Source organism: Antrostomus carolinensis, unplaced genomic scaffold (genome assembly GCF_000700745.2).
Source record: "Antrostomus carolinensis isolate BGI_N321 unplaced genomic scaffold, ASM70074v2 Scaffold25449, whole genome shotgun sequence".
NCBI lineage: Eukaryota > Metazoa > Chordata > Aves > Caprimulgiformes > Caprimulgidae > Antrostomus > Antrostomus carolinensis.
Window position 1 is genome coordinate 1 of NW_010336765.1, and position 13,167 is coordinate 13,167.

A 13,167-nucleotide genomic window follows, 5' to 3' on the forward strand; every position below is an offset into this window, starting at 1 on the left:
TATATTATAAAAATAATAAAATAAAATATAAATAAAAACTACTTCCTAATTATCAGAATGGTCATCATCGCACATAAGTATGCATCATATGAATATTAATCACTGTCAATTAACAGATTTAACAACTAAATAAACCCTTTTGGCTACAGAATAGAGTTTGTCACTGATACTTTTGCTGAGCAGCATTGATTAACATTAGAGCAGTGCGCTCTAATGAGCTCAACAGCAACCCTAGGAGGCAAGTACTGAATTTACAAACCTAAAGGATGGACTTTTAATCCCTAAAATTTTACCGATTCCTACCCAGATAGAATGCACAGCAGGCTGCTGCTGTGACATAAAAACTAAATCCCTGAGCACATTAATGCATTTTAAAGTATAGACACTGTGTGTCCCTCATTACGATCCTAAAAGATCAGACAGATACAACCCCTTCCATTCCCTGTGAAGACTCAGAAAGAAACAAGAAGTTCCACACTGACTACAACATGCAAAAAAGCTAGAGCAAATGCAGAGTAAGTGACCAGGTTGGACTGGTGTGGCTGCTGATGTAGGTGCTGGGAAGATGGGGATGCTATAGAAATCTAGTCTTCCCGTTAAAAAAGACTGAGGAAATTAGTCTGAACCGAGAACCATTATATCAGACTTCTGCTTGCTGCACCAATTTCCTTCTCCATCTTGATACTGGATTAAAAGACTTCAGGCTATATCAGAAAAATCCCAATCCCTGTCAGATGTTCACACTGAGAGGAAGGACATCTGGGAGTGTCTCTTCCTCTCCACTGACTGGGAAGGGGCTTGAATGGCTTTCAGGCATTTGCATTGTCATGTCTAAGCGAGGATGGACTTTTAAGCCATGCAAAATAACAAAAAATCAGTAGAGGGTGAATGAAATAATAGATTGAAATGTCTCTTACCTGTGCTTCTCTGTCAGCTTCACCACCATGGGCGAAAGTTCATATAGCACAAACACACCAGGCAGACCCTGGTCTCCTAGTAGCCCGTTGGCTATCTTCTCATGTCGTGTCACTGAAAACTGGTTAGTCCTTACCACCTAAGCAGGAAACAAACACAGCAAACATCATTTGTTGTTAATGAGGAGTGGGAAAGGCTGCTAAAACATGAGTTCAAGGCAGGAGAGTGCCAGGGTTGCAGGACACAGACTGCCCATCTTTATAATGGAATCATAGAATGGTTTGGGTTGGAAGGGACCTTAAAGATCATGAAGATCACCCTGCAGCATTCTTCTGCAGTCTGCTGTTTTTCTACACATTGTTCACACCAGTCTTAAGTCTTAGAGCAAATAAATGGGGTTTCTGTAAAATGAAATTATGTTCTATCATCCCTAATAAGCTATCTGACACAAATTATGATCCAAGGTGACAAAGATACTATCCAGTATCTTCACCAAGTTCCACATTTGGGGGTTCCAAATAGTGCTTGTATAACAGGGCCCCTGGTATACATCTGGCAGCATACTTGGATCCATAGTTACCACAAGGAAAAGCATCATGATCCGCATGGATTCCTCTCCGGGTGACTAATAAAAAGCAATTCTTTTGACAGAAGTCCTTTGAAAACTGAACAACAGCTCTACAGCAGAATGCAAGGTTTCATCAGAAAGAGAAACAGAAGCCATGGTGGCTTATGGCACCAGGAAGTGCCCATAAGAACAGGGCACCATTTAACTATCCTTTGTACTTCAGGAATTTCAATCATCTACAGAAACTGCAGAGGCATCCTGAATCCAAGCAGAATGAGCTTCAAACATGGTCTGAAGGTTCTTCCAGTATCACCTTATAGCAAGTAACTTCCACCCGACTTCCCGGAAAGAACAGATGGGTCCTTTCTAGGCAGGGGATTGAAGAAAGAGTGCTCCACATAAGGATTTATCACCTGAGAACAGAGTCTTGCAAGCAGTTTCAATCTTTAGGGCAGAAGAAATGAAGAAATACAAACTGTGTCTACCTCTCCAATGGATTCTGTCAGATTGCTCTGCCCACACTGCTCAAGGATAGCTTTACTTGGCATTGTACCTACTGTGGCCTTGCAGCTCCTCAGATCTGTGGTTCCTACGCAGCCTTCAATTTAACTAATAATCTGCCAGTGATTTACACTTCAGAGTATGTTGCCCACAGCAACGTGAAGGTTGTGTGGATGTGCAGTAATATGTCGTTCCGATAGCAAGAATACGTGGTACATAGAATCACAGAATCATAGAATGGTTTGGGTTGGAAGGGACCTTAAAGCTCATCCAGTCCCAACCCTCCTGCCATCAGCAGGGACACCTTCCACTAGACCAGGTTGCTCAAAGCCTCATCCAGCCTGGCCTTCAACACTTCCAGGGAGGAGCAGCCACAAATTCTGGTAGTTTCATACTCATGTAGATCAGTTCTTGCACTGAACAAACCTCAGAACCACACGTGGGTTTCACCTCAGAGGAAACTGGTTTGGTGTTAAAGTGAAACTGGGCATGGACCACCCATGCAGCGTAGAAGATACAGAACCAAAACCTGGCAGACAGGTAGGCAGCTAAGCCATCTTGTACGTGAATGTTCACAGAGGTGCTGGGGCATGTGGCAGTTGTCTCTTCTTTGCAGGGTTAGATAAGTACACTGGGTAACATGGGTGGTGAAGTCTGCACAACAGTAGACCTGCTACCTCTACTGGCATTTTCTTTGCAGAAGAAACAGAACAGCTTACATCATTCTGCTGCCCTAAGACTATGGGGGCCCAAATAATGATAACTGACAGGTTTGTTTCATTTTTTAAAAGAGGTTCTCCATAGCTCTTGAGATCCCCTGCAGAATAATGGCAATCAAAATAAATACTTCCAAATGAACAAAAGAAATCACAGCTCTTTTCGTTCCCACAGGCTGGTTTCAGAAGAGAGAGCAAGTTTGTCTCTGTTCTCAAGATCTTCATCTCACCCTCGTATCCACTCAGTAATTTGTTTATCCCCAAATAAGGATGTATTCTGAAAGCAGGGCTGGAATGGATTTCCATGCTCTTTTGGAGGCAAAAGGAGTTTTTAAATGGTAGATAAATTGATCTCGGGTTATTCTCCAAAGACCATTTTTATGATGTCCTTGCTGCTTTGACTTCTCCTGAGCATGCATTAGGAAGGATTCAGGAGGGAACATGATAATGATAATGATGTTGGAGGACTGGACTGGATGATCTTTCGAGGTCCCTTCCAATCCCTAACATTCTGTGTGATTCTGTGATGATGAAAATGGCATGGTCACTTTGATCTAAGTGGGGTGGAGGAGACTGAAATCTGCTTCATCACTGCTGCAACATTACAGGTAACATTACACCATAGATATTGTTATTCTTGCAGGGGTGGTTATATGAAGAAAGTCAAACAGATTGTGTTGCTTCTAGCAAAGGTCAGATATGGTCAGGAACAGAAATTGAGGAGAAAGTCCAAAGGCTTTCGCTTGCCAAAGCAATAGGGATAAAAAACAAGGTACTTACTTCACCATCAACCTTCATATACACCGTGGGGACCACTTTGACAAAATACTGAAACATCATGGAAGCTATAAGCAAAAACAGAGAGACACAATTAATAACCAGCAAAGAGCTGGAAAGCTTAACTGACAGGTGAGATAGACACAGATTGGTTTTGTTTAACTTGTCAAGGGACATCTTTCTGCACAACAGCTACTGGAGGTATTCAAAGAGAGTAAAGTTAATGTCTGACATGAGTTTTCTTTCTGCCAATGTGAATCTCCTTCCTGTTCCAACCAAAACCAAAACTACCACCATTTTGGCCTTGGCTAAATGGAAAACTTTCTACAAACCTGTTATCTTGCTATAGTTTTACTAGTACAACTTCCTGAAATTTCTTATTCTAGCACATGAAAACCTTTATATTTAACAGCATAGCCCTAAGAAAACATACTCAACTTTAAATCAGTATCCTGAAATTGGTCCTGTCTGTTCCTGTAGAAGCAGGGTTTTTATCCTATCAGGAGGTGAAAAGGAAGATCTGGATCAGTGAAGAAAAAACCAGAACTCCTGCTGCCATGGACCAGGCTGTTCCTTCAGTCCTCTCAAGGACAATGGAAGGCAGGAGTCGCACTGAAAACCTATTTTCTATGAAATTCCCTGGAGGAGAAGATTATTCATTCATTTCTACAGAAGAAGTAATTCTCATCTTCAATATCTTTAGCTGGTCTGCAATAAACATCAATTTGACCTGCAGTCTACTTCTCCCACTTCTTCTCTGGAGCACACCTTAAATCCTAATTCCTCAAGAAGTTGCCAACTGGTTCTCCCAGGCCCAGGAAGGAAAACTTCAGCCTAGAGAGAGAATTTTACCAGCCAGCTATGGGCCCCCTTTTGGAGAGTTTGTTTTTCCACAGAAAAACAACAGCATCATGATTGTATTGAGCATTATGACACCTTTTCATTTTTCTGTCTTTTATTTTAAGCACCATCCTCTGATTTGGTTACAAGAACTAAAATCGACGATGGAAAATGTAAAAGAATTGATTCAGGTAAGATTAACCATCACACCACCACCTCGAAGCAAATGACTTATTCCTCCAAGCTTTATTATACAACAGCACCCCAAGTACCTGCAAAGACAAACTTTGCAGACTTCAGCACATCTGAAAAAATAACTAAACTCTGATGAAGTGGTACAGTCAGGATCTTTCATGGAAATTCACACAAGTACGCCTGTGTGAATAAACCAAGGTTAGAGTCTGAGCAGCAGCAGCAGCATGAGGAGAGAATTGCCTTTCCTTCTCAAGGCAGCAAACTGGAGCTATCTAGAAAAGATCAGCAATATTTCAACTTCACTGCAGCTATTAGTAGATGAAAGTCAGGCAGATACCACAGCTCTCCAGCAACTATCTATCAGGCTTTTTTTGTCTCTCCTGCTTCTTCTGGTTATCTCCTACAGCATGCAGTAGCTAGACAGGGCTCTCCCTGAACTATACCTGATGTGTTTAATAATGACATGCTGTACCTGCTGTTGTGCATCTATGAACACTGAAAAGAGTGATCTTTCAGAAAGGTCTCGGAATCAAAACACATTGGCAGATTTGTTCCAAATGAATGGAGGCAGCTGTTCCAGAAAGAGCAGAAGGTGGAGGGTCCAAGTTTTACGCTACACTATCAGGGTTCTTGTTAAAGACTGGGAACTTCGCTCCTGTTCTCTTCTAACACTTATTAAGACACTTAAAAAAGAGATTTCTCTCAGCTGGCTTTTACCTTGCTGTGCAGTGACATCTGTCCCATCCAGAGGGTTCACAATGCCTGGATAATCCCTTCCAAATGAGAGGTGTTTGATATAGTGCGTCATATTGATCTGAAATAGAAATGCTAATAACTCAAACAACTGCACAGCATCTGACGGGAAAGGTAAGGGGCCTGAAGTTAATTGTTCCTATATTTTTCTGAGTGTGGCTCTGGAACACAGACAGGTCCTCCCTTACACTGCACGTCCTAACACTAAACTCCAAAGCACTGGCTCTTCTTTTTCATTCGTGGAAGATTCCAGGATGTGGAATTTCTCCTTTTCCTGCTGGAAATCCCCAGATCCTGGTGCCCCTCCCTTCTATCTACAGAGCAGGCTCTTCTCCCACCCACTCCTCTTCCTGCAATAGCAGGACCATGCCATCAGTATGGTATGTCAGGTATGGCTATCATCTGCTTTTGTCCCAGCACAAAGTAAACTCCAACAGATCCAGAAGCAGTTGTGAAAACATCAACCTTAGAAAACTGGGAAGCACAGATGAAGGAGCAAGGCAGTCTCAGGAAGAGGGGAACAAGCTTGCCAAGCAACATGTCCCAGAACATACTGCAGAGCCCTGTCTGAAAGCAGGTCCCAGGTTCTGCTCAGACTCATAAATCTGTCTGGGATCAGTACACTAGGATCATAACGTGGCAAAGGCGAGGAAATCCAGAAGGAAAACAGACCAAGAGAACTAGAACACTGTCTTGGAAACACTTACATTATCGAGTCCGAAGCTCTGAAGATCGTGAACTGTAACAGAAAAATTGTTTAACAGTACAGTTCAGACTGCGATAAAAATCATCTCTATTTACCTTATTCTATCTTATAAGGCACTTCCTCTCATTTCCATTGCGATCTAAAATGGCAAAAAAATTGCCTGGGTTTCTGTCCTGCTTGCAGTAGGGGATGTGACAGATAAAACTGCTGCAATTCCCCTCCTGACATAGACTAGCCACTGCCAGAATCAAGGCAAGTAACTTTAATTTGGGGTTAATTCAGATTAGGCATTTCAGTCCTCCCCTTAATCTAGGGCAAAAACAAGACCCCAGGGGCAAGCGAGGAAAACTTCACTGTTATTTTAGTCACCACCTGATACACGTAACTCCTCTAACTGCTGTTACACACAGAGGCACAACAGATCTAAACTAACAACTGAGCAGAGCACACGCCTTAATATCACATGCCCTAAAGAAATCATCATCATCATGGAAAAGAAAATCCCTTACCGTGTACATGAGACTGTTGGAAACTTTTTCCTGGTGCAAAGTGGAAATTTCCAGCTACCTGCAGGAGACAGTAATCTGTCATTAAAAGGCTGGAATCTGTATCAATAAAGCATCTGTATCAATAAGTCATACTGGTGCTTGGATTTTTAAATTTTGGTTTGAACAAGATACACACCAAGCAACTCATTTTCATAGGTGGCAATATCAGCAGAGGTTGTCCTCAAAGAGGTATGAATTCCCCCTCTTCCTCACAGGCAGTCATCATCTTGAAAGCCATAATTACATACTGATGTTGATAATAACTGTCCTATGCCAATAGTTTTAGTGGACATAAAAATGGGAAGAAGGAGGAATTAAGTCCATTGTGAGGGAACTGACTGCTACTGAAGGAAATACAAGAAGGTGTTGCAGAAAAGAAGTGGAGAAAGTAACTGACAGGGAGAGAGAGCAGGGTAAAAAAAACCCTTCATGCAATAAACAACAGTGTATGCATCCATGAAAATAAGCTGCATGCAAAAATACAGCACTAAACATAAAAAACAAACAAACAAACAAAAGATTTTTTTAAAAACCCCAAAAGACAAAGGCTGTTAAAATTTCATCCTGGAATTTGCAAGGGAGATGGATATTAGGTGCCAATCCTCCCTGACACTTACTAGCAATCATATGCACTCTCCCCTAGAAGATCTGAAGGTCCCGAGCTCATGTGCTATATTCCATCTTCAATGTCTGTGCAAACCTATTGCTTATGTTAACTGCAGACCTGACAGAATGGAGATGTGCAAAATTCCAGTCTGTAACAAGAGCCCTTAGAAATTTCCCCTGTGACACCCACCCCTGGACCCCTGCTACCTCCAGCCAATCTTTCCTGCTCATCACACTTTGCGACACAGGGTCCCTTAACTGTTCAGTACCCATGATGATGCTCAAATCACATCTGGCTTTGTGAGAAAGATTACAGCCAGAAATAAAGAACATGGTCTCTGGGAAGAGTACACATAAGATGTAAAGAAAACAGAGTTTGAATTAAAAAAAAAAATTAAAAAAAAAAAATATCCTGGGCCTGACTTCTAGAAGGTACTTGGGTACGTAACCTGCAATGTGCAATTGTTCTGGGGTTGGGAACCCACCAAATGACAGGGTAGTTATGTAGTTATTATGTAGTTATCTGGTACAGCTCACACTACATTTTCATATACCAGTGGCAAAAAAAACCACCCTTCTGAGCATTTTCAGCTTTGACAACTAACTCCAATAGTCTCGTTTCCACTGTTTAGGATTTTATAGAAGATAACATTTCACTCTCTCCAGCACCTCTGCTGGCAACTTGCTGGTTACTGTTATCTCCAGCATCCACTGGTGCTCTCTGTTTTAAGACTAGAAGGGGCTTTGAGCAAGCTGGTCTAGTGGAAGGTGTCCCTGCTGATGGCAGGGGGGTTGGAACTAGATGATCTTGAAGGTCCCTTCCAACCCAAACCATTCTATGATTATATGATAAGGACAGGCGGGACAATCAAACCTCATAGAAGCTGCCTCTCCTCTTCCAGAAACCTCAGCAAAAAGAGTTGCTAGCTAGACGGTAGGAAAAGCTAAGCTTCTCCAGCCAGCATGCTTCCTGACAGCCCATACAATAGAGCCCGTACCTTCCCACAGCTCTTCTTGACTCCCCTGTTGAACTCCCTTACAGGCACGAGCACCTCGCTGGGCCCAGAGGTTCTTACATTACAGTGCTGTAAACACCAGAAGCTGGAAAAGGAGAGGAATGCCCCAAAACTGCATTTTCACAGTCGTCACCATCATGCAGCAGGTTCCCAGCAAAACCCACTTCTCACCTTGTTAACCTCTAGGAAACCATACACTTGACAGCCCTCGTTCTTCTGCTCTTGCATTTTCTGGCTAAATCCTTCCCTCTTGCACTGCTCTATGGTATCTGGATTCTTGAAGGCCCAGCCTCGCCGCCTGTAGGCTTCTCTGACATCATCACAAGTATTACAGCACCTGCAAAAGCATAAGCACCATCTTATCATCGCTAGAAAGAGATGCTCCAACTCAGGACTTGAATCCTTGGTGGATTCCTCTTCAACCAATCAAGAAAGCAAACATCAGGGACTTGGACTTTGAAAGCTGTCCTAATGCTCCTGAGGCAGCTCGAGCTTCTTGATGTACTTGTTGAGGTTTTGGCATGAGGAGGTAAGCTGGTGGAATGCAGAGCCTGAGTCTGAAGAGGGCTTTGCCTGTCCATGTAGACAGCCAAGTCACTCCTTGGCAAAGATATCTGCCACAAAAATGACATCAGTGTCCCACAGTCCTAAGCAGTTTGGAACTTGTCCATGTGAACAAAGTATCTCCCTGTTTCTATTCCTCCTTTCCTCTGTTTTTAGGCCAAGACTGTAAACAATGGAGGGAGGGTCAATGGCAAACTTTCTTCATTACTTTTCTACCTCTGGATAACACCTTGGTCACTGGAAAAAACAGTTTCCTTTCTTGGTTCTGCTGGACTAAAGAAAGAGTTGAAGGTTGGAATAATGAATCCCTCAAGATGGGAACATCTCTGAGGTAGAATGCAACTTGACAGACAGGACAAACCAAGTTACTACACAGACAGTAACAGCAAAGGATAGTCCAGAAACTGTGGACTATCATGGATCCATTCTTACAGGAATTTGCAAGTAGGAGGAATGAGAAACACCAAATGACACTCATTGTTTGTGTGACATCTGTCTTTGCTCTGGTAAGGATGCAAAGTCTGCAGCAGAAGTGAGAAGGAAAGGCCATAACTAGGTTTTATTCCAAAACAGTTCAGGTAACAGTGAAATAATTTACACAGCTCCCCTCTGGACACCAAATAACCCCAGAAAAGATTCCCTTTGCTGAGGTACAATCTTTGTGCTACTGCAAAGGCAGCGCGATTTGCACCACCCTTAAACAGGCGTGTGGACAAACTAGACAACCTAACTCTGTACCTTCTTAACAATCATGAGTGCAGCTTCCAAAGGCACAGCAAAGCCACAACAGTTCTACCATCCCCTGAACACGTGGCCCAGGAGGATTTCATTGCACAGATCTTCACAGGAATTTGGAAAAAAAACCCCAAACAAACATGCAGGTAACATAACAGTATGAATTCAAGTGCAAGAAGATATGAAAAAGGGTAAAGGTTACCGAATGTCCTCTGACTCTGCCCCGTAACAGCTCTCGCAGCGATCGGCATCCAAAGAATTTGGATCAAATATTTTTTCTTCTTCTTTCCCAAGCTCTAAGACAAAAGAGCATTCAAAGTGATGAGGCATGTCTAGAAACACTGTGAATACAATTACTTTGTGTCTGAAGCTGTGCTTCCTGCACCCAAAGCCCACCTGAAATGATACACAGAGGTGTGTGGTGTATCCTCAGGTGAGAAGCTTGCTGTGGTGTGAAGACCAAGAAGCAAAGTAGCACTTGTCACCTCAAAAACACCCTGGAGCGTGGATCAGCCCTTACTTGCATAAAGGCTTTGTTAAAACCTTCTCTCAAGTAGACCAAATCAGTACATTGTGACTTGATACATAAACCTATTACACAAACTCTGGGGCATGAACCCACAGAGTTTTACGTTCTTATGTGCAGAAGGCTACAGAGGGACTCGTCACAGAGGAGGGTGACAGCTGAAACCTGCCAAAGGGCAGGAGATACCTCCAGAAACTAAAAATAGGCCTTTTGTTTTGTCAAGAACCAAAACAAATAACAGAGGTCTGCAAATTCTGGAGTTAAGAATAAGCCAGCCAAGGAATTTCCTATCTAAAAATTTCAAAAACGTTGGATCTTATAATGAGGCCTCCTTAAAATCAGGCTGCTTCAACTTACAGATCCTGAAGGACAGGATCAAGCCTTTTAGAGCTTACAAAAGCCCTCAAGGCACTGCTGCGCCACCCTCTGGAGCCTTGAAAAGGTGGCTCCTTGGATAACTAATGCTGGGGAAGGTGATGAGGTACAGTCAGATACTGCTGAGGGCATAGAACATTATCAGGGCCTTGTTTTTTGAGACAGGAAGGTATAACAGGTGGATGGAAGTGAGTGTTAAAGATGTCTGTGTTTTGTATTAGCCACAGAAAAAGAAGATATTTATATTAGAAAGTTATTAAATATGCGTGAAAATCAATCATTAACCTGATTTCTTTAATCAAACACGTTATGTTAGTTACAATCAGGCAAATACAAAACTTTTAGGAAAATATACCCATTATTAAACAACTGTGTGAGACTTTCTTTCTAAAGCTTACAACATTTGAAGCAGTTGGAAGTGCACTTCAGAATTCATGGTTTAAAAAGCAGTATGGCTTTTAATCTGGTAATGACACTAAAAGGTGGCATCAGGAGGAATACAGCTTCATAATTGCTAGGCTTTGTCAAAGCCTCAATTCCCACTATTTGAACACCAATACCTGTACAACACATGGAGCCAGCAACCAGTAACAGCTTTTTAAATGGAATCAGTAGCTGCCTGATGAGCTGTCTCAGAGACAGCATCCAGAGGTAATGCTCCACAGTTTAGGTACTATAAAGAAACTGCAGTACATAAAACTCCACATGCAGGGTTTCTTGACGTTAACGTGGTCCTCAACTTGCACGTAGATATGATATGTGACATCAGAAAAGTCTCTCCACGTTTTAAAAGGAAGGAAATTATAAGCATCACCAATAAATAATTCAGTAATTTTTTGTCATAACACAACATCCAAGCAACCTACCATAGAAATAATTAAGCTATTAACTATTGTAATGTAATTATGATTAGGAAAAGCCTCCTGCTACTAATCCATAAAACCTGCCTATGCTTTCCTAAGTTTAAGGTCAATACTCCTATAGTTGTCATTTAAATAATTGACCAACTGTTCAGTGTTACTAATAGAAACTGATAATCATAAAGTGGATACTTATAACTTGCAACATGGGTGATGGAAACCAAACTACCTGCGTGCCTCTTCCAGACAGCAGAACAAACTTCTTGTCACATTCAATGCATCCAATCTCTTTTACAATGCCTCTTTGATGTGAGAGTTTGCTCCCTACAAGTTTCTCTGCCTCTCCATTGATTACACACCAGTTTAGACAGAGTAATCCCAGTGGAGACTGGTAATACAAGTAAGGCAGGAGGCCTAAGTGTGTTAACAGAAAAGTACCTAGAGAGAAGCTGGTTTTGTCCCCAGACATTAAATGTCATGCCACAACCTGTGAATACAGACGGGCTGCTAAGTGACACAGCAGTAACAACACTGTCACCACATTCCCGTGACAACTGCAGAAACCCTTGTACCTCCCGACTGTTCAGCTCTTGCCTTAGTTTAGCCTTTCAACTTCAAGAAAGTTCAATCTGAGTGACACAAATCAACAAAACTAGTTGATGCTGATACACAGAACTACACTGTCACCCAGAAAAGGCAATAAGGAGCTCATGTTCCGGAAATGAAAACTCAGGACTGACACTACTGTCAGACTGCAAGACTTTCCCATAATTGTTTCTGGTTTGTATCCAAGGACAAGGCTGATTCATAACATGTAGAAAGCGTAGAGGAGAGGTTTACGTAGCCAAGGACCACTCATTACAACTTGTAACTAACATACCAACTCAAATGTATTTATCAGCTGCGCATTAACACCCACATAACGTAGTCAGGCGCAAGTTTAGGCTGAAGGGTCGAGTCACTGGAGCCTTCCCTGGAGTGATACTCTGTCCTCTAACCTGGTAGTCCCATTTGTCAGCCCACTGTGATTCAAAGACACAACCAAAGCCAAGTTTTGCCACAACAGCTGCTTGATTTCTAGTAATAACAAGACCATTAACTCAGCAGCTTTATTCCTCAAATCCATCCAGGTGTCCTTGTCTTAACTGCAGAAGGACTAGGCAAAGATTTGCCTCACAAAAGTAGCGAGAGCAGTAAGAGTTTGATCTGCCAGTTTAATAGATTTGGGTGCTATAAACTCTTCAACAGTTTGTGGTGTTTAAACGCTCTTCAGCTGTCACTTGTTCCCCTGGAAGTCAAAGCAGGCAAACAGTGATGGGAAGACTATGAGAGCACTCATCCAAGAAAGGCAGAATAGCATCTTACCGTGCCTCTCGGCCTCTGGAGTCACACGGTTGCCAGCTTTATCCAAACGCTGCTTAAACAGGTTGTGCTCTACATCCAGCTGCTGCTCTCCTGCTACATCCATGGCATCGATGCTCAAATCTGAAACCAGTGAGCAAGGAAAAGGGTCAGTAAACACACATTTGTTATGCCCTGTGGCACCACGAACAATGACACTGCCTGATGGGAAGCACTGGTTTCAGCACCCAGAGGGCCTGGCTGGCATCAGGACGTAACCACAAGGCATCACCAACTCCTCCCTGTCCCTGGTCCGAGCAGCAGCAGCGCAGCACTTGGAAGCACCAGGCACGCTGAGTCTCTCGGGTCCTGGGCAGGTATGAAAATTATTCCCCATCTTCAAAAGGCGACTCACAGGCACAAGGCATGTGTGGAAAAAGAACATCCAGGTTAATCTTCAGTTTCTCTCCCCTCGATTTGTCCACGTACAATTCTGGATGAACCTAGGAGCAAAGGAAAAACAGAGAGTCCCGTCTCACTTGGAAGCACATCAAAGGGCCTCTCCCCCACGACTGCCCCGACTCAGGAGACGATTTTTCAGCGCCAGGATCTGGATCTGCGAGAT

General features: G+C 42.7%; 1 protein-coding gene across 1 annotated transcript; it reads right to left on the reverse strand.

The window, feature by feature from the left end:
• Positions 1-913: 913 nt before the first annotated feature.
• On the reverse strand, positions 914-13,093 carry ERGIC3 (ERGIC and golgi 3). The gene is given in 9 exon segments (XM_010174981.1): positions 914-1,054; positions 3,481-3,545; positions 5,230-5,326; positions 5,973-6,004; positions 6,481-6,538; positions 8,313-8,478; positions 9,643-9,736; positions 12,567-12,686; positions 12,958-13,093. Coding segments are annotated over 9 exon segments (909 nt in total).
• Between the last annotated feature and the right edge of the window lie 74 nt (positions 13,094-13,167).